This window comes from Colobus angolensis, unplaced genomic scaffold (assembly GCF_000951035.1).
Source record: "Colobus angolensis palliatus isolate OR3802 unplaced genomic scaffold, Cang.pa_1.0 Scaffold425, whole genome shotgun sequence".
Taxonomy (NCBI): domain Eukaryota; kingdom Metazoa; phylum Chordata; class Mammalia; order Primates; family Cercopithecidae; genus Colobus; species Colobus angolensis.
The window spans coordinates 865,592-890,219 of NW_012117655.1; the positions used below are offsets into that span (position 1 = coordinate 865,592).

Below are 24,628 nucleotides of genomic sequence, written 5' to 3' on the forward strand. Positions count from 1 at the left end.
ATCTTCATGTGAAGTATCTTACTAGGGTTCTCTGTGTTTCCTGAATTTGAATGTTGGCCTCTCTAGCTAGGTTGGGGAAGTTCTCTTGGATGGTACCCTGAAATATGTTTTCCGAGTTGCTTACACTCTTCCCATCTCTTTCAGGGATACCAGCGAGTCATAGATTTGGTCTCTTTACATAATCCCATATTTCTCGGAGGTTTTATTTGTTCCTTTTCATTCTTTTTTGTATATTCTTGTCTGACTGTCTTATTTCAGAAAGCAGTCTTCAAGCTCTGAAATTCTTTCCTCCACTTGGTCTGTTCTGCTAGTTCTTGAGATTGCATTATGAAATTATTGTAGTGTGTTTTTCAGCTCTGTCAGATTGGTTACATTCTTTTCTATACTGGTTATTTTGTCTTGTCAGCTCCTGCATTGTTTTATTGTGATTCTTAGCTTCCTTGGATTGGGTTTTAGTGTACTGCATCTCAATAATCCTTGTTCCTGTCCATATACTGGATTCTATTTCTGTCACTTCACCCATCTTGGCTTAATTTAGAACGCTTGCAGGAGAGGTGATGCAGTTTTTTGGAGGAAGGAAGGCAATCTGGCTTTTCGAATTGTCAGAGTTCTTTTGTTGGTCCTTTTTCATCTTTATAGGCTGATGTTTCTTCAATCTTTGAAGTTGCTCACCTTTGGATAGTTTTTTTTTTCTTTTATCCTATTTGATGGCCTAGAGGAGGGGTCCCCAACCCCTGGGCCATGGACTGAAACCAGTCTGTGGCCTGTTGGGAACTGGGCTGCGCAGCAGGAGGTGAGTAGTGGGCAGGCGGGCGAGTGAGCATTACTACCTGAACTCTGCCTCCTGTCAGATCAGTGGTGGCATTAGATTCTCACGGGAGCACAAATGCTATTGTGAACTGCTCATGCAAGGTGAGCTGCTCATGCAAGGGATGTAACTTGCATGCTTCTTATGAGAATCAAATGTCTTCTCCCACCTTGTGTGGAAAAATTGTCTTCCATGAAATTGGTTCCTGGTGCCATAAAGATTGGGGACTGCTGACCTAGAGGGCTCGATTGTGGTATCAGGTGGATTCAGCCAACTGACTTCATTTCTGGAAGATTTTAGGGGGCCAGTGCTCAGCTCCCAACTCCTGGACTGTGTGCTCTAACTGTGGGGGACTTTGATCAGCCCTGACTTTGTTCTCTGGCTCCTCGGGGTTAGGAATCCACTGTGCTGCGTGGCGGTGGGGGCGCTCCAAGGTGCTGGGTGGTGTCGGCCAAAGTGTTTTGTAGTGTGGTGACAGTGATATCCATCCTCATTTGCTTGTGCCTTATTTGTATGTGCCTCATTTGCATATGCCAGCAGCAGCAGCTGTGGCAGTGTGGTGGAGTGTATGCTCCTTGGTTGCGGCAGTGTGCTAGTGGGTCCCGGGGTGCCTACCTCCAAGCCATTGTTCACCTCAGTGTCAGAGGCAACCCATTGGTGGGGACACAGGGGCCCCCTGCTGGCAACTGTGCATGCAGTCATGCTGGTGGTGGTGTTGGCACAGGGGTGGGGCACTGGCTGGCACAAGTCTGTGTGTACTCTGTGCACTGCCGTCATGGGTGGTTACTCAGGGCAGCAGGGAGTCTGCTGTTCTCTGCCTGGTTTCACTCCCACGGCAGTGTTGTTACAAAGGCAGGGTGCTGGTGGGGGTGGAGTTGGCTGGCTCTGTGCCTGTCAAGGCTCCCACTGAAATGTGGTTGGTGGAGGATGGGGAATGGACTGCGCTCTGGAGGCAGCAGTGGCTGGGTAGGGTGTATGCACATGGGCGGCTGATGGAGCAAGGAAGCCAAAACTTGCCCATGCACACACTGCCAGCAAAGTGATGTGGGGGGTTGTCATGAGTGGAGGTGGGGTGTGGGAGCTACAGTGTGGGGAGGAAGCAGGTAAGTTGGTGCATGGCTATGACAGCCGCCCTGCTGGAGCCTTCCACCAGTCAAGCACTGTTGCCAGCATAGGAGCTATGATATGGGACCCTAGGGCGCTCAAGGCTTCTGTGCAAGCAGATGTGGCCAGGCTAGGGCACAGGGAGAGGCCAGCACACCAAGGGGCACTCAGGTTGGACTGGCCTTGTCTGATGGGCAAGACTGCCCTTCAGAGTTGAGATCCAACAGTACCTCTGGAGCTAAAATCTCCTGTGGCAGCAAGTCAAGCCTAGGGGAATGGGCAACCCTGGTCATGCTCTGTTACAGATGCTCCTTCACCAAACCCTCTGAACTCCAAATCAGCTGGCTTATTGCCCCTACCACTTCTCTAAGCAGCTCTCCCTGCCAACTCAAGTATCCATTGTGGTGGAGGAGTCTCCTTTTGCCAGGATTCCAGAGGTCAGTGGTGAGAGTGGGTGGGTTTCTCCTTGCAAGCTCAACTTACCCAGTCCCCTGGAATCCATGGGGGCCTGGAATGACTACTGGTGTGTGGTAGGTAGCCCCGTACTGGGTTTCCAGCTTTCTCCCCCTTCATCCCAGCTTCTGTGTTTTCCCTCTGTCTGCTGTCAAGTACTTTTCCTCTGAAGATCTGTTAGGCGTGTGCCAGTCATCTCAATCTCTTCGTGGCATCTGTTCTACCTGGCTACTCTAGTTGGCCATCTTGCCCTCTCTCTTATCCTATTCCTAGTCAAACTTTTACCATTAGTGTTAGTATTCAGTATGGTTTTGTTTTTATTTTTTATTTTAGACTAGTTAAGTGCACTCTTGAGAAAGGGGGAAAGAATAGAACAAGGAGTTCAATCTGTTACTGACTGTAAATGATTGAGATAACTCACTACCAGCCTGGTTTTGTTTTTTATTTGAAGCATAGATAGATTCATTTGTTTTTATTTATATTTCATGCTATAACATCCTCCCATCCTGTTGAATTAATGAATTAATTAAATTTTAATGTTCCCCATGTAAGAACTATTTTTTTTTGTTGTTTTTGAGGCGGAGTCTTGCTCTGTCACCCAGGCTGGAGTGCAGTGGTGCGATCTCGGCTCACTGCAACCTCCACCTCCCAGGTTCAAGCAATTCTCCTGTCTCAGCCTCCTGAGTCGCTGGGATTACAGGCACACACCACCATGCCCGACTAATTTTTGTATTTTTAGTAGACACATGTTGGTCAGGCTGGTCTCAAACTCCTGACCTTGTGATCCGCCTGCCTTGGCCTCCCAAAGTGCTAGGATTACAGGTGTGAGCCACCATACCCAGCCTCACAAGAACTATTTTTAAAAGTATGTCTTCCCCATCCTGATTATCCTGTTCCCAACTCTCTGTCCTTTCCACTTTGTTCCACCCAACTCCTGAATGTAACTAGTTTTGTTATTCTGGGTTTCTTCTTCCTTTTTTTTTTTTTTTTTAACAGATTTATTTAGGTATAACTCATATACTAAACAATTTGCCATTTTAAAGTGTACAATTCAGTGGTTTTTAATGTATTTCTAGAGTTGTGTAACCATAGTCACTATCTAATTTTGGCATTTTTGTGAAAAAAATCCCATACCTATTAGCAGTCACTCCGTATTACTCTGGAACTCCCCTCCCTACTCAATCCCCAGGTAACCACTAATCTAATTTCTGTTCTCTCTAGATTTGCCTATTCCAGATACTGTATGGACTTTTGTGACTGGCTTCTTTGACTTAGCATTATGGTTTCAAGGTTCATCCATGTGTGACAAATATCAATACTTCATTCCTTTTTATTGCTGAATAATCTATTATATGGATGTATTACATTTTATCCATTCATCAGTTTATGAACATTTGGGCTGTTTCCACTTTTCTGCTATTATGAATAACGCTGCTGTAAACATTTATGTCTTGGGTATGTTATGGATCACAGGCTCTTTGGCTCCCTGTATAATAAAAATTAACATAGGACCAAGTAGATATCCCAGACAAGGCTGTTATTTTGGGGCTTGCACTTGAGCACAAGGGAGACAGCAGAGGTGCAAGGACTCTCTAGCTGACTGTGTGAAACAGCTGGTAGGGAATTTTTTGTTAGACAAAGTGTAGGAATTGACATCGGGGTGATATATGCAGGCTGGGCTGGGAAAAGCATGTGAAGGGTAGGGTATGCGAGTCAGCATATCTGGTTGTGATATTTATCTTGAATATTGGACAACCTGGTAGTCTGGCTGGAGGCAACAAGGCTATATGCTTAATTGTTAAGCATTCTTTCCTGAGATGGGACACTCCACAACCTTGGTTTGATATTTAGATTTCCTAAGGCCAGTTCCTGGAATTCTTTAAGTAAAGGCATGGTTAAGACAGTATGAAGAAGGAGCTGTGTCCCATTCCTGTTCTGTCTCAGGTACATACCTAGAAGTGGAACTGCTGGACCATGTAGTAACTAACTTTTTGAAGAACTGCCAAACTATTTACCAAAGTGGCTGTATCATTTCACATCCCCACCAGCAATGTGTGAAGGTTCCAGTTTCTTCATTTACTCACCAACACATCTGATTGTCTTTTTTATTTTAGCCATTTAAGTACATGTAAAGTGTTATATCATTGTGGTTTTTGACTTGCGTTTCTCTAGTCGCTGAACTATGTTGAGCCACAATATTTTCATTGCTTATAGACCATTTACATGTCTTTTTTGGAGAAATGTGTATTGTAATCATTTGCCCATTTTTAATTGGATCATTTTCTTTTAGTATTGTAAGAATTCTTTATATATTTTGGATATAAGACACTTATCAGGTATGTGATTTGCAAAGTTTCTCTCATGTTGTAAGCTATTTACTTTCTTGGTGGTGTTTTTAAAAAAGGGTTTAATTTTCATAAAGTATAATGTATCTATTAATATATTAATAATATGTCTATTTTTATTTTGTTATTTGTGCTTTTGGTGGTGTGTCTTCTTAGACTTTGCCTAACTCAAAGTCACAAAGATTTACTACTTCTATTTTTTGTAAGAGTTTTATAATTTTAACTCTTACATATAGTAAGTCTATAATCTGTTTTGAGTTAATTTTTGTGTATGTATAAGGAAGGTGTCTACTTTTATTCTTTTGTATGTTGAGTGTTTACTTTAGCACCATTTTTCTAGTCTGTTTATTTTCTTCCTTTGTTTCTTTTTGCATGAACATGCAGATATATGCACTTCTAAAAAATTTATTTATTTTACCTATGCAAAAGAGGTAAGACAATATAGTTGGTACTTTCACTTTACTTTTGCGCTTAATATATTCTGGAAATCATTCCATATCTGTTCATAGAGTTTGTCCTTATTCTTTTTTTTTTCTCAACAGCTACAATGTACTATCTTTGTGATACACTATAGTTTATTCAACTATTCTCTTATGTGTGGGCATTTAGATTGTTCCTAATATTTTGCACATACAGTACTTTAATGAATAGGCTTTGTGTTTGGGAGTAAATTCCTAGAAATGGAATTGCTGTGTCAAAAGGTAAACACATGTATAGTCTTGTTAGATATTGCCAAGTTCCTCTCCATAAGGGTTTTATCAATTTGCCTTCCCACCAGAAATATATGAGAGTGCCTGTTTCCCCACAGCCTCAAGTACCAAATTTGTTGTCCTGATGTTTCTGCCAAAGGGAGAGGTGAGAAATGGCATTGTGGCGTAGTTTTAATATGTACATGCATACCTCAGAGATATTGTGATCTTAGTTCTAAACCACTGTAATAAAGCAAATATTGCTGTAAAGAGAGTCACACAGATTCTTTGCTTTCTCAGTGCATATAAAAGTTGTGTTATTTATTGACTACTGTTGTATCTAGTTTTTGGTCTTTCTCCTTAACTTTAAAATAATTAATAGAGTTTATGTTTTTGAGCAATTATGAATTTATGGAAAAATTAAGTAGAGTACAATTTTCATACACCCCTCACCTGCCCCTATTTCCCCCTTCTTATTGATATCTTACATTAATAATGACATGATTCCACCATTATAGTATCATACAGAATATTTTCACAACTCTGAAAATCCTCTGAAATCTCTCCCTCACTCCCCCTTTCCCTCCCACTGCATTTCTGACAACTACTAATCTTTTTACTGTCACCATATTTTTGCCTTTTCCAGAATGTCATGTTGTTGGAATCATAGATTAGGTAGCCTTTTTAGATTGGCTTCTTTCAGTCATCAGTATGCATTGAAGTTTCCTCCATGTCTTGTGGCTTGATAGCTTATTTCTTTTTCATCAGTAAATAATATTCCACTGTCTGGATGTGCCACAGTTTATCCATTTACCTATTGAAGGACATCTTAGTTGCTTCTAAGTTTTGACAATTATGAATAAAGCTGCTCTAAACATGTATGTGCAGATTTTTGTGTGGATATAAGTTTTCTGCTCCTTTGAGTAAATACCAAGGAGTGAGATTGCTGGATCCTGTGGAAAGAGTATGTTTAGTTTTGTAAGAAATTGCCAAACTGTCTTCCAAAGTGGCTGTATTATTTTGCATTCCTACCAGCAATGAATGAGAGTATCTGTTGCTCCACACTGTCTCCAGCATTTGGCATTCTTGGTGTTCTAGATTTTGGCCATTCTAATAGATGTGTAGTGTTGTCTTGTTTTAACTTGCATTTTCCTGATGACATATGATGTGGAGCATCTTTTCATGTTTTTATTTGCCTTTATATCTTTTTTTGTGAGTTGTGTGTTAGGGTCTTTTGCCCATTTTTAATTGGGTTGTTTTCTTATTGTTGAGTTTTAAGAATTCTTTATGTTTTGGATAATAGCCCTTTATCTGGTATGTCTTTTGCAAATATTTTCTCCTAGCCAGTGGCTTGTCTTTTATTTTTTTGATGGTATCTTTCAAAGACGAGAAAAATTTAATTTTAGTGAAGGTCAGCTTATCAGTTCTTTCTTTCATGGATTGTGTCATGTGTGTTGTATCTGAAAAGTCATCACCATACCCAAGATTATCTAGATTTTCTCCTGTGTCGTCTTCTAGGAGTTCTGTAGTTTATGTTTAATATTTAGACCTAATTTTTGTGGAAGGTATAGGAGATCCATGTCTGGAGTCATTCTAGCACTATTCATTGAAAAGACTATCTTTTCTGCATTGATTATCTTTGTTCTTTTGGTAATGATAAGTTGACTGTCTTTGTAGGGGTCTGTTTCTGGGCTCTTTATTTTGTTCTTTCACCATTACCATACTGTCTTTATTACTAAAGCTTTATAATAAGTCTCAGTGTTGGCTAGTGTTAGTCTTTCAACCATATTCTCCTTCAGTATTGTAGTGTCTATTCTGGATACTTTGTCTTTCCTTGTAAATTTTAGAATCAGTTTGTCAGTATCCATAAAATTACTTGTTGGGAGTTTGACTGATATTGCATTGAGTCTATAGATCAAATTGGGAAGAACTACATCTTGGTAATATTGATGCTTTCCATCCATGTACAGCTATCTCTCAATTTATTTGGATCTTCTTGGATTTTTGTAATATTTTTCCCCCATAGATTCTGGATATATTTATTGGATTTATACCTAAGTATTTCAGTTTCTTGGTGCTAATATAAATGGTATTCCAATTTTTAAATTCCAATTCCAATTGGTAAATTCCAGTTGTTCATTGCTGATGTATAGAAGCAATTGACTTTTATGTATTAACCTTGTATCCTGCAATCTTGCTATCATTGCTTACTTATTTTACGAGTTTTGTTGATTTTTTGGGACTTTCTACATAGACAGTCATATCACATGCAAACAAATACAGTTTTATTTCTTCCTTTCCAACCTACACACCTTTTCTTTTTCTTATCTTATTGCGTTAGCTAGGACTTCCAGAATGATTTGACTATGAGTGGTGAGAGCGGACATCCTTGCCTTGTTCCTTGGCAGGAAGGCATCTGGTTTCTCACTACTAAGTATAATGTTATCCTTAGGTTTTTTATAGACGGTCTTCATCAAGTTGAGGAAGTTCCACCTTTTTTTCCTAGTTGTCTGAGAGTTTTTATCATGAATGTCATTGGATTTTGTCAAATACTTTTTCTCCATCTAATGATATAATCATATAGCTTTTCTTCTTTAGCCTGTTGATGTGATGGATTACAACATTTTTATAATAATTGGTTTTTACAATAATTGGTTTTTAAGTGTCGAACCAACCTTGCATACCTAGAATCGATTTGATCATGTTGTATAATTCTTTTTAACCATTGTTGGATTTGATTTGCTATGTTGATCTGACTTTCTGACTGTATGATTTTCCTTCTTTTGAATAATTTTTTAAAAAACAGTTGTCGTAAAGGAAGTCTATTGGTGATACATTTTTTTAACTTTTGTTTGAGACAGTCTGTTTCTCACTTTTGAAGGACAGTTTCACTGGATATAGAATTCTAGGTTGGTACATTTCCACTCCTGTTATTATTTTATTCCACTCTCTTCCTGCTTACAAGTGTGGGGACCCCACACTTTTGTGAGTTTTACCTAATTTACATGGTTTGTGAAAAGACTGATGTTATTCTTGCTTTATCTATAGGTAAGGTGTTTTTTCCTCTGGCTTCTTTCAATATTTTCCTTTGTGTTTGATTTTCTTTAGTGTGACTAGGATATGCCTACGTGTAGATTTTTTTGTATCTATCCTGCTTAGTGTTCTCTGAGTTTCCTAGATCTGTGGTTTGGTGTCTATCATTAATTTTTGGGATTCTCAGACATTGTTGCTTCAAATATTTCTTCTATGCCTTTCTCTTTTTCTTTTGGCATCCCCATTATGTGTATTTATGTCTGATATGGATTGGATCTGTGTCCCCACCCAAATCTCATGTTCAGTTGTAATCCTCAGTGTTGGAGGTGGGGCCTGGTAGGAGGTGATTGAATTGTGGGGGTGATTTCTAATGGTTTAAGCACCATCCCTCTAGTGCTGTTCTTGTGATAAGAGTTCTCATGAGATCTAGTTGTTTAAAAATGTGTAATATCTTCCCTTGCTCTCTCTTCCTTCTCCTCTGGTCATGTAAAACGTGCCAGCTTCCCCCTCACCTTTTGCCACGAATTAAAGTTTCCTGAGGCCTTCCCAGAAGCTGTCATGCTTCCTGTACAGCCTGTGGAACCATGAGCCAATTAAACCTCTTTTCTTTATAAATTACCCAGTTTCAAATATTTATAGCAGTAGGAAACAGGCTAATTCAATACTTTTTGTAATTGTCTCACAGTTTTTGGATATTCTATTCTTTATTTTTTTCAATTCTTTTATTTCTACTTCAGTTTTGGAATTTTCTGCTGACATTTTTTCAAGTTAACTTATTTCCTTGATTGTCGTCAGTCTGTCAATGAGCCTGTCAAAGGCATTCGTCATTTCTGTTACAGTGTTTTTGATTTCTTGTGCTTCCTTTTTATGTTTTCTTAAAGAGTTTTCATTTCTCTGCTTCAATTAACACCCTTAGCATATCAATCTTAGTTGTTCTAAATTTCAGTTCTGATCATTTCATTATCTCTGCTCTGAGTTTATGATGCTTGTTCTGTCTCTTAAAATTATTTGTCTTTTGGTCTACCTTGTAATTTTTTGTTGAAAGCTGGAAATGAGGTACTGGGTATGTGAAACTGAGATAAATAGGCCTTTTATTAAAAGGTTTTCTCTTTATCTGGATAGGAGTTGGGCTCTGTTTACTGTTTACCGTAGCTGTAGCTATAGGTGTCAGAGGCTAAAATACTCTCTGTACTTTTTTTTGTTTTTTAAATCTCCTCTGTTGTCTTGCAGTTTCTCTAGAAATTTCTTCTTAACTGAGGTCTGGGTTGGATAGTTCTTTCAGTTGTATTTCCCTATTATTATATGGGAGCTCTACTGATAAGGTGTGGAGGAACAGGAAGTATTCTATAGTCCTATAATGAGGCTTTTAGTGATTGTGTTTTTTGGCTTTACCCTCCCCAGTGCGCCTCAGTTTTTTCCCCTTTAGGTGAGAAAGGAAGTCTAGAGGGTAGTGGAGTTGGTTATTTCACTTCTCTCAGTTCATTTACTTTCTAGTAAAATAGTTTCTCTTGAGGGTAGGCCTTATTAAGAGGCTTGGGAAAGTATTTCAAAGTGCCTACTTTTCCTCTTCCTTTGCCCTAAGCAGGAGGTTATTTTTATCCAGTCTGCACTCTGAGAGAACCTGGTAGGGCTCCTGGAGGTAAAACTCACAAAAATGTGGGGCCTCCCAAGACTGATCTTCCTGGGAGTTTTTAACTCATACTTGTCCACATCCAACCTCTAGTAATTGGTCAGTTACAATTTAGAGTTTCTTACTCTGTTACTGTGGAGCGTACTGGTTCTTGGGCTGCTTCTCCTGTAAGTTGTGATTCTCTTTGTCTGCCTCTCACTCCAGTTTTGGGGGTATGATTTGCCCTGTGACCTCAATTCTCTGAGGAATCTAGGAAGAGTTGTTGATTTTCAGTTTGTTTGCTTTTTCTTGTTGTGGGGATAGAAGTGACAGCTTCCAAGCTCCTGACATGCTTGACTGGAAAGTAGAAGTCTTTTTGTCTTTCCTTTACCAGTGTCTTATATTGCAAATAGTTTTTCTCATTTCGTTAATGTATGACTTTGTTTATGGCGTTTTTCAGTATGCCTTTTTTTTTTAAATTTAATCTATCAATATTACATCTTGATTTTGAGACATAGTGAAAGCATTTCTCTATACGGGCTTATAGAAATTCACTCATGTTTTCTTCTAGTACCTTCATTTTTTTTTTTTTTAAAAAAACATTTAACATTTCCATCTTGGATCCATTTTGAGTTTATTCTTATGTAAGGTGTGTGGCATGTGTCTTTTTCTTTTTGAGATGTTTCAAATAAATTTGTTGTTTTTAAACTATATATATAATTATATATATAATTCATACATATATAACTATATATATGTATATATAATTCATTGTAGATTGTTTCACAAGCATGTAAGCAACCAAATCTTTTGATTAGTATTAGCATGGTATATTTGTCTACATCTACTTACTTTTAATCTATACTTGTCTTTATATTTAAAATAGGTTTCTTATGGAAAACATACAATTGAGTCTTGTTTTTTGAACCTCTGACAATCTTTTAATTGGTGCATTTATACCACTGACATTCAAAGTGGTTATTCGTGTAGTTAGATTAATGTCTCCCTTATTTGTTACTGTTCTCTACTTGTTACCTTTGTTCTTTGTACCTTTTTTTCCACTCTTTTTCTGCCTTTTGTGTGTGTGTGCATGCTTGTGTGTGTTTTAATAGAGACAGAGTCTTGTTATGTTGCCAAGACTGGTCTTGAACTCCTGGGTTTAAGCAGTCTCCCACCTTGGCTTCCCAAAGTGCTAGGCTTACAGGCATGAGCCACTGTGCGTGGCCCTTCCTTGGGTTTCTGTTTTTTTTGAGATGGGGGTGTCACTCTGTGACCCAGGCTGGAGTGCAGTGCGCAATCATGGCACACTGCAACCTCAACCACCTGGGCTCAAACAATCATCCCACCTCAGCCTCTCAAGTAGCTGGGACCACAGGCATGCACCACCATGCCTGACTTAAATTATTTGTAGAGACGAGGTCTCACTGTGTTGCTTGGGCTGGCCTCAAACCCCTGGGGTCAAGTGATGCTCCTGCTTCCACCTCCTAAAGTGCCTGGCCTTTGTCTTTTTTTTAGTAGCCTTCCTAATGGGTGGTATGAAGTAGTATTTTATTGTTCAGCAACATACTTTCAACTGTTCTTTTACTTTTTTGATTATAGACTCTATCTACTAACTTGTTGATTTGGTAGGTGAGGATTTAGCCCTCTTATCATATCCTCCCTGAAGCATATTTACCCTTCTTTTTACCCATCCCCTCACTTACCGGTCAGGTCTATCAGAGTTAGGTCAGAATTCATTGTGACTTAGTAAACATTGTTAGCAGCTGAGCCCTATAGTATTATCACATTTCCATTTTTAAAAAATTTCCTTATATTAATAATTACTAATTTTGTTTTGTCCTCCCCCCATCTTCCCTTATGACCCTGCAGTGTGTGTATCATTATTATTCTTAAACGTACCTGTTACCTCTCAAAATCCTTCTCAAACAGTTAAACACATTGGTAATTCATCAGTTCCTTTCCTCCCCTGGAGCCCACAAGTGTCCTGCTCCACTTTGGAATGGTCTTTCTCAAAGCGTCCAGCATAAATGACATCTTAGGACCTTTTCTCACTGCTATACTGGGGACAGTCAGATATTTAGCCTTCTGAATTTATCTGAATTTCCTGTATTTCTCTCTTTTAAAATAACTGTTATTTTATTCTAGTTCTGGAAGATTTCATCAAATTTATCTTCCAACTCTGCATTTTTTGCTCACCTAATGAAAAATAATGACATAATCTTCAGAATGCTTTCTTATGTATTAAATATTCCTTTGGTATTTTTCATGAGTGTAATGTCTTTAATACCTCTGAGCATACTGGTGATACTGTCTCGGTTTCCTGCAAGTTCTTTTTCTCCTTTTTAGCCTGTTTTCTTTCATATTGGAGGCTTTCCTTAGATGATCTTTGGTCGTCTGTTCGCATTTAAGAGGGAGACTGTACGAAGCTATTTGGAAGCTCTGTGTGTATACACGGACTGGTTGCTAATGTTTTTGGAGAAGTTACTGAAAACAAAGCGCCCCACTAAGCACTTCATATATCTTAACTATTCCTTACATTGGTCCTGTATTCTTATTTCACAGTTGAGGAACATCTTGAGGCTTAGATGATGCAACCAGAAGAAAATTGTCTTCTTGTGATTCTTTTATCTATCATATTGTTTTTCTGCCCTCTTCTTAATAAATGCTTTTTGAATACCAGGAAATCTCTTGAGACCCTTAAGGTCAGAAGCAAGACAGACAAATGTAGTCATCCAAAACGCACAATTGCAGTAATTATAGAAGTGTGTTGAGATGAAATTGTGAATATGATTGTTTGGGCTGAGGAATGGTCAGATTGATAGATTCTTTTTTGTTTGTTTGTTTTTCTACTAACTTCAGTTCCAGGGAACCAGGTATATAACCTGGGTATACTAATATTTGTTTTAGTAACATGTGAGTCTTCTTCCAATAGGTCTGGAAAAAAAGAGAAGAGTAAATAATATGCTAAATTAAAGGAATCATTATGGGTGATACTATAAAACAATAAAGTATGAAGTGTTATTTGAGAAGACCAATATTGCATACATATACAGCAGTGATTCATTATAGTGCTGTTTGTCTTACAAATATCCTTATATTAGAAAAATTAGGCTTGTGTGGTAGCTCATGCCTGAGATCCCAACACTTTGGGAGGCTCAGGCAGGAGGATCACTTGAAGCCTGGAGTTGGAGACCAGCCTGGGCAACATAGCAATCCGTACAAAACAATTTTAAAATTAGCTGCTGTGGTGGCATGTGCCTGTAGTCCTAGCTACTCAGGAGGCTGAAGCAAGAGGATTGCTTGAGTCCAGGAGTCTGAGGCTGCAGTGGGCTATGATCACTCCATTGTACTCCAGCCTGGGCTAGAGTGAGAGCCTGTCTCAAAAAAAAAAAAAGAAAAGAAAGAAAAATTGTAAATTCTTTATACTGTTGTTAATAAGATATTTATTTATTTATTTATTTTTGATGGCCCATCTGAAAGTACACTCTGCTGTAATATGCCAAACATCAAACTATGTTTCCTCAATTTGAGGTGCTGTTTCTAAATACTGGCATATAGATATTAGAAATACCTGTCAGAAAAGTTCATTTGCGTTATCAGTTATTTTTAACCAAAAGTAATTGCTCTGTTAAAATATTTTTTAAACAATAGAGTGACACAAAAATATAGGTAAAAAAGCAAAGTATTTTTATTTAACTGGCAAAGATGTTTTGCATATTTTATTATTAGAATTGTCCTTTATTTTTACAGAAAAGAAATATATCCTGTGTATGTACTTTGTCTTGTATTTGTATAATTTTTTCCCTATTGAATAATTACTGCAGCTTTGCTAAATAACTCTTATGAGTAAGCATAAAGGAGTATAATTAACTGGAGCTGTAGTAGTGGTAGTTTAATAGGAGGCAGATGTACCTACTGAAGGATAAAAATAATTACTTGAGAAATAGTAAAGTTAGAGTATTTCTGTGATAAGATAATCTCCCTCTTTTTTGTTTAAATTTTCACAGCATCCTACCATGAAATGTTCATTTATGGCTAAGAGTCCTTTTCCCTAAAAGAAATAACCTTATTAGTGAAGTGCCTATTCAGTTAAGTTTGGTATTAATGTTTTGAGCTCTTTTTTTCTTATTTTAAGCATATCCTGGATTCTGTAGTGAGAGAAATGTGCTGTACTTTTTGTGTTCCAAAGACTTACAAAGTTCCTTATTTTTAATTTAGGAAAAGCTTGGAGGCTTTCCAAGTTTTGGGGTACAGCTATCTTTTATTTTTTGGAACAGTGATTTCATACAAATGAAAACTGATAGGACATAAAAAGGATAAATTTGGTCTCAGCACTTTGAAATGTAAGCTTTTACAAGACAGCAACTATTATTGTTATGTGTTTTTTTTTAATTTACTGAGTTTTCTAGAACATTGAGGGATTACTGTAGCAGATACACCCAGAAATCCAAGTTGGTTAACCTAACAAAAGTTTATTTTTTGCTCACTTCTCAATGTAGAGAGGGTGTTCCAGGTCAGCTGACCTTCTGTGTGGTCATTCAGGAGCCTAGGCAACTCTTGTCTTACGACTATGCCCTCCTGTGTGTTCTCGAATCCTGTCCATTTAGATAGTGTGGGGAAAATATACTAGTTTATTATTCATTTACTCCAGAAGTGACATAGACCCCTTCTCATGTTCTAGTGGTGAGAAGTATGATGTGGCCCCATCTTAATGCCAACATGGTGGTGGTGGTTGGAAAGGGCTGGGAGTAGGGTATTTCTTGTAACACCTCTCATGATTAACACTGTGCCTTGGACAGGGAGCATAAATCTGATAGTCAGTTTACTGCTGTGCTAAAAGTTATTACTTCCCCTTTCATAATGTTGTTCAAAGGTGGTAATATTAGCTACCTCTAGATTGTTAATAGACAGGAGACAAATATCCTTGCCTCATATTCTTTACCCTATTTCTGAATTTTTCGTTTTGCTTTTAAACCACCAAATACTTAGCCAATTAGTGTCAGTGTTTTTTTTGTTGTTGTTGTTGTTATTGTTTCTTTGTTTGTTTGTTTTTTAACTGGTTGAGATTTTAATGAAGTCCAAATTTGGGGATAGGCTCAGAGAAAGAAAGAGATATTTCTAAGGTCACTTAGTATCAGACCTAATTCCTGCTCTAGAATTCTCTTCTACATATAGTCTGCCCTCCTTATCCACAGGTTCTGAATCTGTGGATTCAGCCAACTGTGACTTGAAAATATTCAGGGAAAAAAAATAGAAATAACAACATAATAACAAAAAATAATATAAACAATACATCATAACAACTATTTACATAGTATTTACATTGTTGTATTAGGTATAGTAATGTAGAGATTATTTAAACTTACTCATACACTGCCGAATAATGTTTTGGTCAACAACAGACCACATACCTGAAGGTGGTCCCGTAAGATTATAATACTGTATTTTTTACTGCACCTTTTCTATGTTTATATATGTTTAGATACACAAATAACCATTGTGTTAAAATTACCTACAGTATTCAATATAGTAACATGCTGTACAGGTTTCTAGCCTAGGAGCAATAGGCTCTCCCATATAGTCTAGGTGTGTAGTAGGTTATACCATCCAGGTTTGTGTAAGTACACTCCGTGATGTTTGCACAAGGACAGAATTGCCTAATGATGCATTTCTCAGACTATATCTCTATCGTTAAGCAGTGTGTGACTGTATACAAGAGGATTTGTATAGGTTATATGCAAATACTGCATAATTTTTTATAAGGAACTTGAACATCCTCAGATTTTGGTATCTGTGGGGGGTCCTGGAACCAATCCCCCACAGATATGGAGGGACAACTGTACTATGTCATCTTTGAAAGGTCCACTTTTATAAATTCATATCTCTTGAATTAATACGAGTTTTTTCCCCGGATTCCTTTCCTCTTAATAACCTTCTAAGATACCCTGGAGAAATGGGAATTTTAATTGATGTAGAAAAAAAATGAGTGGTCTGAAAAGCATTTGTCATATTATTGTTTGGGTCTGGCCAGCCCAGACTGGAATGTCATGTTGACTTTCAGTGCCTGAGAAAGAATGGCCCAGGAACTGAAGGAGCTACCAAAAAAGGAGGGGAGGTTGCCAGAGTCAAGTGGGGCCTATTTAAAAATTTTGCTCCAATCTTAGGGGAACATTTATGTTAACTTAAGACAAAGAATACTACTCCCCCACTTCTGTTGACTTGGAAAACAAATTAATTTAGTTGTTTGAGGGCTTTGTGATTTCTCTGAACTTTAAAAAAATTAATTTATTTAATTCTGTCTGTTCATAATTAATTCCAAACTTAAAAGTGCTGATTTATATGTATTTATTCTACTTCTTAGTAAGTGTGCAACTGATTTATTTTTAATAGCTCACTCCCCACATTTAAACACCTCCCACCAGCATAAAGTAATATAAATTCGTGGTAGAAAATACAGAAAAGTATAATGACATGTAATTTTACTTTCCAGTAATAAACACAGATAGCATTTTGAGGTATTTCCCTTTGGTTCTTCTCTTATTATATAATATAGAAAAATCAAAATCTATACTAAACAAACAGACCATGATATCCTAAGCATTGTCCTATGTTTGCAAATGTTCTTAGAAAATATTTTTAATGCCTCTGTGATTTTCTAGTCAACAGACATACTATAACTAGTCACTCATCTTTTGTTGGGCTTTACATTGAAAGTGTCATTGTAAATTACAGTTTTTACAAATTTTAAATCTAGTAATCTCTGTGGTTGGGCCCGTTCTTTCTGCCACTGTTCATGTTGTTTCCTGAGATATTTATAAATAGTTTCTTTAAGCTAAGGTCTTTTCATCTACTCTGTGTTCTCCAAGGTTGTGCCTGGACTAGGGTAGTTGGTTTAATGGTCTGTCTCCCCACTAGATTGTGAATTTCCAATGGATCTTTCTTTCATCCTTGCGTCTCCATTGCTCAGCATGGTGCCAGGAACATAGCAGACATTCAGTAAAATATTTGTCGAATGCTTATTATGATTATGGAAAGTGATGGGAGTGATTTTCATGTGATAGTTTCGGGTTTTTCTCATGGCTTTTAAAGTTTCACCTCACACGTGTGTCATACATCAGAGAGTGGAAAAGAGTAAAGGAGTTAAAATAAGCCAGAAATGTTTTTCTTTAAACTTAGTTTTCATACACAGTAGTTCACTTAGTGGTGAAGAGGAGGGCACGCCTTAGTTGCATGCCAGGGAAAGCTCAAGCTAATTGCTTTATAATCTGAATATTGTAGCTCTCCTTTTACCTTCTCCTCTCTTCTCTACTTCAGTCCTCTCTGCTCTTCTTCACTGCTGTCTCCTGTCCTTTTTCCTAGCTTCTTTCTTCCTCTCCAGAATTTGACGTCAAGAGCACAATTTGAGACAAAGCATGCCACCTTCAGATTCAAGATGTTCCTTTTTAATGGCTTTGAAGACAGGATAGAAGGTGTTAAATCTTTATTTTTAAATGCACAGTTTCCTTCCTTGAACAAGCCCACAAAAAGGCCTCAACTTTTCCAATGGAGCCCTTTAGACAGATTTCACAGGAAGTGTGACTGTGCATACATTTTATGTGTATGTCCATAAAGTGTTTATATGTAATAGATAAAAATGTGTGTATATTATATATAGGGCTACCTACTAACTAAACTGAAGTGATGGGATAGAGATGTTAAATATGCAATTGTTGCATTCTCTCTGAAACCCTATCAGGTTTTCTTGACTTTTTTGACAGGAAATTATATGATTGTAGGTTTGTTGGTAGTTGGAGAAAACTCTCACAACTGTCCTGTCTCTGGTCTCTTGGGAGTACATAAGTAAATATTTAATGGTTATTTTCTAGTGTAGCATGAATGCTTAAAATATTAATTGTGGATAGCCAGTTATGTGGTTCTTGGTACCCTTCTGTTGAGAATAATAACCCACAGCAGTTCTTTATTTTAGAACACTCTGCCTCAGTTTGTTCCTGATAATAAAATGGTGGACTGATTTCTAGTGAAGATATTTAAAATATGAACTTGACTTAAAATCACAAAAATGTTTAGCTATCTCTGGGGGCATTCTTAAATAAGTGACTTATGATCTATTTACATTCTTGGGACATCAGGCATACATGCAGCTTAGGAGACCGCCCTTCTTGCTTTTTTATGCTAAAAAAGCTTTCATTTTCTCAAGCACTGAGATGTGTTGAGTGGCAGGAGGGTGCTAGAATGAGGCAACAGTTCAGGTGGCACTAGGAGGATGTTGTGTAGGGGAGACACTCTCATTGCCATCACAGGTAATGCCTCACTAGGCTTTCAAGTCAAACAGTGGTTGCCAGCCTTGGCTGCACGTTAGAATCACCTGTGGAATTTAAAAAACTGCACACCAGACCAATTAAATCAGATTATCCAGGGCTGGAACCTAGGTATCAATATTTAGAAATACTTCCCTAGAGTTTTTATTTTAATGTGCAGCCAGGATGAGGATCCCTGCAAAGCTTGGATGAGTTGCAGGGATGATGTATTATATAGCTACTGGCTTCAGTTGGACGTCATCAATTATAATTAAACAATTGGGAGTTCTTGGATGAAACTTAAGGTTTATTCAGTGCCACATATTCATTGAGCCTCAACCTCGTACTAGATTATTAGTTGCTAGGAATACAAAGATAAATAAGATATGGTTGATAAAATAGTGCAATCTAGTGGGAGAGATAGAAATAATAAATACCTACAATATAAGGTATACAGAGTATTAAAATAGAAAATAGGTGTGTCTAGGTTATTTTTGGGAACACAGGCGTAATTAACTCTGAGGCTTGGAATATGGGATGGGTGGGAGGGGATGGGGCGGGAGATGACGTGAGAAATGGTCAGGGTTACACAGAGAAAGTGATAAATTAAGAGTTTACTAGGTAGAAAAATGGAAGAGGAAGTTTTTGTGTGTGCTCTTTTGTTTTTTTAAACGTTGTAACATTGTAAAGATGTGAAGAAATGAAGGAATATGTGTTCAGGGGTTGGTTATAGAGCAAGATGCCTATGAGATATTTGCAGGTTATACAGTTAGAGAGCTAGATCAGAGTCAAGTGGTGAGTGAAATACCTTATAAGCCATGTTGAGAAACAAGGGTGTTGCAGGGCCAAATGCACATAGGGTCTAGATAGATCATTTTAAACAGTGAAACTGGTCACATGTGAAGCAGTTTGTAGTGTTAGAGGCTCTCCTAATCTGTACAGCATTGGCCTTGTTTAAAGGTATTTAAGAACTTTTTAAAAGACTTTAAGTTAAAACTAAAATAAAATAGAATACTCTTTCAGTCAAGTAAGCCTGTAAAATTCAACCTGCAAGGGCCAGTTGGTAGTACCTTCAGTGTAAGAGCCCAGCGTATGATGATAAACAAGGAGAAACTGTAAGATAGCATTTCTATAAAAGTACTGTTGAAATATAATTTCAGAGTTGAAGTTGGGCTGGAGCTGTGGAGGTGAGAGCATAAGTGAAGAGGTTAGTGCAGTAATCTAGGTAAAATGTTCTGGCAAGCCATCAATGTTTTCAAATGAGGTAGCTTACATTTGTTGGCTACTGTTCTCCTCTTGTTAACTTGCCATCATTGATCATACCTTCTTCCCAACCCCATCTATCATGTTATACTGCACCCCATCCTTACTCACTGTAATTTTCCTAGTCCAGGTTTTTGTGTTGAAGAAGGTGTTTTTTTTTTGTTGTTTTTCTTTTAACAGTTGTTTGTGTTTCCATTGGTATAACTCTCATATAGGTTTGTAGGTGGATCACTGAGTGAGGAGTTTAAGGCTGGAGGCCTTTTATGTATGTATATATGTTTTTAATTAAATGAAACAGAAGGAAAGGTTATCTGCTGAAGGCAAGGGATTCCAGTGTAAAATGAACAGGATATAGAAAGTGGTGAAGGTCAACAAGATGAGTATGACATTCATTTCTTGGTTAAGAAGCTTTTATCTAAGAATTTTTTTAAATGAAAATTTAAGTAAAATAACTTAGAGTCTTGATGTTTTTTATAAGAACAAAAGAGAACTTAGTTGTATTAGGTTGATGCAAAAGTAATTGCGGTTTTAGCCATTAAAAGGAATGGGAAAAACCGTAGTTACTTTTGCACCAACCTAGTATTACCTGAAAATGTATTATTTTTGTTTGACTTTATATTAGTGGAAGATAAAGAAGAGAAATCTGAGTTTAGAAGACTGTATTTCAGTCTTGGTTCTGCCAGAGCTTTTGGTTAGTTATTTAACTTAATAGTCTTTTAAGCTTAATTAAAATAGGGATAATAATATGTACCTTGCCTATTTTTTCAGTACCATATTGTTTTTATGAAGATAATTGAGATGATTGGCTACAATAATGTTTTAAAAACCACAAGCATTGTTCATGAGATATAGAGATGCAAAAGTAGTGAATTCATAGATTTAAATTATTTTGGAAGTGCCCTTTTTATGCCTATTTACTTCACATTAAAGGGAATAATGTGTTAGAAGTATGGTATTAATTTTTGGAGAAGATATGTGTGTGCTTTTTCTTTTTAAAATAGTAACCAGTTCTGAATATTTTATTTTACTTGGTTTGTCCCTGTGAATTAACTTGCTTAAATATTGTTAGAAAAGGACAAGGAGGAAATATTAGTTATGCAAATTAGGTCACATCTGTAGTCAACATCTACTATATTTGATAGAGCTTTATTGTAACAGTAGCTGCTCTATGTAACCTAAAGCAGATGACATTTTTGCTCTTTTGAAGGCACTAAAATGAAACTTTATTTATTGAAGATAAATTATGTTTAACTTTTTTTTCTGTTTGGCAGGCAACCAGATAAACTGGTGGTAGTTTGGACCAGAAGAAGCCGAAGGAAGTCTTCTAAGGTTAGTGTATTTTCTAAATTTCTTACCTAAATGTTGAATACAGATTAGCAAACTGCTGTGGTTCCAGTGTAGAATATTTTAAAATGTTACTTGATTTTTTTTTTTTCTTGATTGTCTACTGAAAATGGATTGATCAGATGCTATAATCTTTTAACTGCTTGTTCTTAAAATGGGAGCCAGATACCTGAGTTTTGGTCTTGAATTTGGTAATTGCTATGGTTTGGAAAAAATCAGGTATTGCCAGTGTAATAGAATAGGTTGGTGCAAAAGTAATTGCGGTTTTGCCTTAATAGCAAAAACTGCGGTTACTTTTGCACCAACCTAATATAAGGGGATGGTGGGTCCTTTAAGAAGTGATTAGGGTAAGGACTTCTCCCTTGTGAGTTGAATTAGGCATCCTTATAAAAGGGCTTGATAGAGGGAGTTTGTTTCCTTTTTTCTTTTCTGCCTTCTGCCACATGAGGATGCACTAAGAAGGCCCTCACCAGATGCCGATGCCTTGATCTTGAACTTCTAGCTCTTAGAGCTGTGAGAAAATAGATTTCTGCTCGTTATTTGTTACTCAGTCTGTGGCATGTTGTTACAGCAACACAAATGGACTAGGATAGGAGCCTTGAATAACATAATAGTTAAGTAACTTCTCTGTACTACAGTGTTAAGAATTAATGATTAAACAGGTGCCACTTACACAATTGTACCTGAGATTAATTTATCTAGATGACAAGATGACAAAGTTAGGGCACACTTAAGGAGTTACGAGTTATCTGAGTCTGTTGTTGGGTTGCAGAAGAGGAGTTGGGTTTTTCAAAGATTTAAATTTCTTTTAGTACTGATAATTTTGTTTGTGGGGAGTGGAACAAAATTTTATAAAATTCAATAACAGTTCTACAGATATTTTAAAAATTCTATCCTGGTCAGATTCTATCCTTATGCCTATAATCCTGGCACTTTGGGGAGGCCAAGGCAGGAGGATCACTTGAGGCTAGGAATTTAAGATCAGCCTGGGAAACATAGTGAGACCCCATCTCTACAAAAACAAAAACAAAAGCAAAAACAAAAGCAAATTAGCCAAGTGTGTTGATATACCTGTAGTCCCAGCTACTCAAGAGGTTGAGGTGGGAGGATCACTTGAGCCCAGGAGTTTGAGGCTTTTTTGAGCTAGCATTGTGCCACTGCACTCCAGCCTGGGTGACAGAGTGAGACTGTGTCTCTAAAAACAAAATTCTGTTCTATAAATAAATGTGACTATATTTTTTATTAGTATACAATGACCACAAGAATGTTTATTGAATGTTGGTTTTTCTACAAGTAGACCTGTATAAAGAAAACTTTATTAGTTTTAATTGAAATTCTATGATTTTCTGGATTTAAAATTTTTTATTTAGGGCATTTTTTCAAGTCTTTTATTTTTATTGAGCTAAAACTTACATGTGTGTAATACACAGATCTTAATTTTATAATTCAGTAAGCTTTGATCAATGTGTATACTTATATAATTACCACTTCTGTAAAGATACAGAGTGTTTCCATCACTTTTTTCTTTTGTTCCTCTTCTAGGCAGTTTCTAACTCTCAGAGGTGAACACTGTTTTGATTTTCTGTCACCATAGACTAGTGTTGCTTGTTCTTGAGTTTCATGTAAAATAGTACAGTAGTATAGTCAGGCTTGTTTCACTTGTCATAACGTTTTTGAGATTTATTCGTGCTGTTTTGGTAGTTTATTTGTTTATTGCTAAGTAGTATTCCACTATGCAAATATACTACAATTTGATTATCTCTTCCTGTGTTGATGAACATTTTTTTTTTCTTCCAGTTTTTTACTCTTGTGAATAAAGCTGCTATGGACATTATTGTACAAGTGTCTTTGGGGAAAAATATTTTTTTATCTTGAGCATATCCCAAGGAAAGGCATAACCAGGTAATAGGGAAGGTTCATTTTTAACTTGTAAGAAATTGCCAAGCACTCTCACCAGCAATATTGAAGAGTTTCAGTTGCCTCACATCCTGAGCAGCAGCATCTTTAAAGCATACGTTTATAGTTTGGGAGCATTGTAATTTGAATGCTTTCTTACCATTAACATATGAGAAAGGGTTCTAAAAAGAAACATAACATTTGTTCGTCAATATAAGCTTTTGTGGAAAGGACCAATATAAATTTATCCACTAAGTATAACAGGTGAATATGACTAGAAACTATACATTTTAGAAATAGCCTCTAAATGTTTTTAGTTATCAACAAAAAACAGTTTATCTCTTTTAATAATTAGCTTGAATGCCACATTCAGGGTTTGAAAAAAAATTAGATGACAATTATTTTCTAAGAGAAAATGAGAAACATAAGGAAATATGTTAGATTATAGGTCAATTAAGAATATCCTGGCTGGGTGTGGTGGTTCACACTTGTAACCCTAGCACTTTGGAAGACTGAGGCAGTTGGATCACTGGAGTCCAGCAGTTTGAGACCAGCCTGGCAACATGGCGAAACCCCATCTCTACAAAAAAAAAAAGAAAAGAAAAACCTATATTTGATGTTTGATATTCTTTTTTATTTCATTGCATTTACATTGAAAAGATTGAAAAGTCAGTCAAATAACTTCTGTTAGGTTCAGATTCTTTTTCATATTGTATCAAACATTGTTTGAATCCAAAATGCAAACATATGAGGCTACAGGTTGGTTTTCTTAGAATATAATATTTTCTGGAAGAAATTACTTATTGTTGAATGAATTTTCCATGTGTCATGCTCTTAATATTTTAAAATCTTTACTGGATGTGTTAGAATCATTGTGATTTCTCTTAAAACAGATGTACTTCTTGTGAAAAGTTAGTATGATGCAGTATGTTCATGTATTTATGAAAATGCCATTTTAGGCTGGGCGCAGTGGCTCATGCCTGTAATCCCAGCACTTTGGGAGGCCAAGGCAGGTGGATCACCTGAGGTCAGGAGTTCGAGACCAGCCTGACCAACATGGTGAAACCCCATCTCTACTAAAAATACAAAATTAGCTGGATGTGGTGGCACATGCTTGTAATCCCAGCTACGCGGGCGCTGAGGCAGGCGAATAGCTTGAACCCGGGTGGTGGAGGTTGCAGTAAGCTGAGATCATGCCATTGTACTCCAGCCTGGGCAGCAAAATCGGAACTCCATCTCAAAAAAAAAAAAAAAAAAAAGACAGAAAATGCCGTTTTATAAATTGTACATAATAAGCTAAATAGGGAAATAAAAATAAGTTCCAGAAACTATGAAGGAAGTGATTATATTATTGTAAAAGTTAAGCAACTTAAAAAAAAATCTTGAGAGTGAGATCCATGACATTTTAGAAGTATTGAAAACCATTTGTTTCCAGCTACTAAGTTAGCTATCAGTTACATTAAATCTAAAGACTAGAACCATTTTCATTCTGAAAGACCTTTCTGTTTTCTGATGCTTTTCCTTTAAAATATACATTACTTGCTGCTAAGTACCATTGAACTCATGTAGGAGGAACAAATCTCTGCAACTATTGGTCAGAGAAGAGAGAGAGAGAGATATATACATATTTTTATTTATTTTATTTTTCTTTTACCATGGAAGGGGATTTTTATTTGTTTTTTTGTTTTTTTATTTTATTATTATACTTTAAGTTCTAGGGTACATGTGCACAATGTGCAGGTTTGTTACATATGTATACATGTGCCATGTTGGTGTGCTGTACCCAT

The 24,628-nt window shown here is 36.9% G+C and overlaps 1 protein-coding gene across 2 annotated transcripts in view; it reads left to right on the forward strand.

Moving 5' to 3' along the window:
• Positions 1–24,628, forward strand: part of EHBP1 (EH domain binding protein 1) — a 317,715-nt gene that overhangs the window by 18,951 nt on the left and 274,136 nt on the right. For both annotated transcript variants that reach the window (XM_011956827.1, XM_011956828.1), the window contains exon 3: positions 20,873–20,930. In XM_011956827.1, coding sequence (XP_011812217.1) covers positions 20,873–20,930 — 58 coding nt within the window. The remainder of the gene's footprint in view (positions 1–20,872; positions 20,931–24,628) is intronic.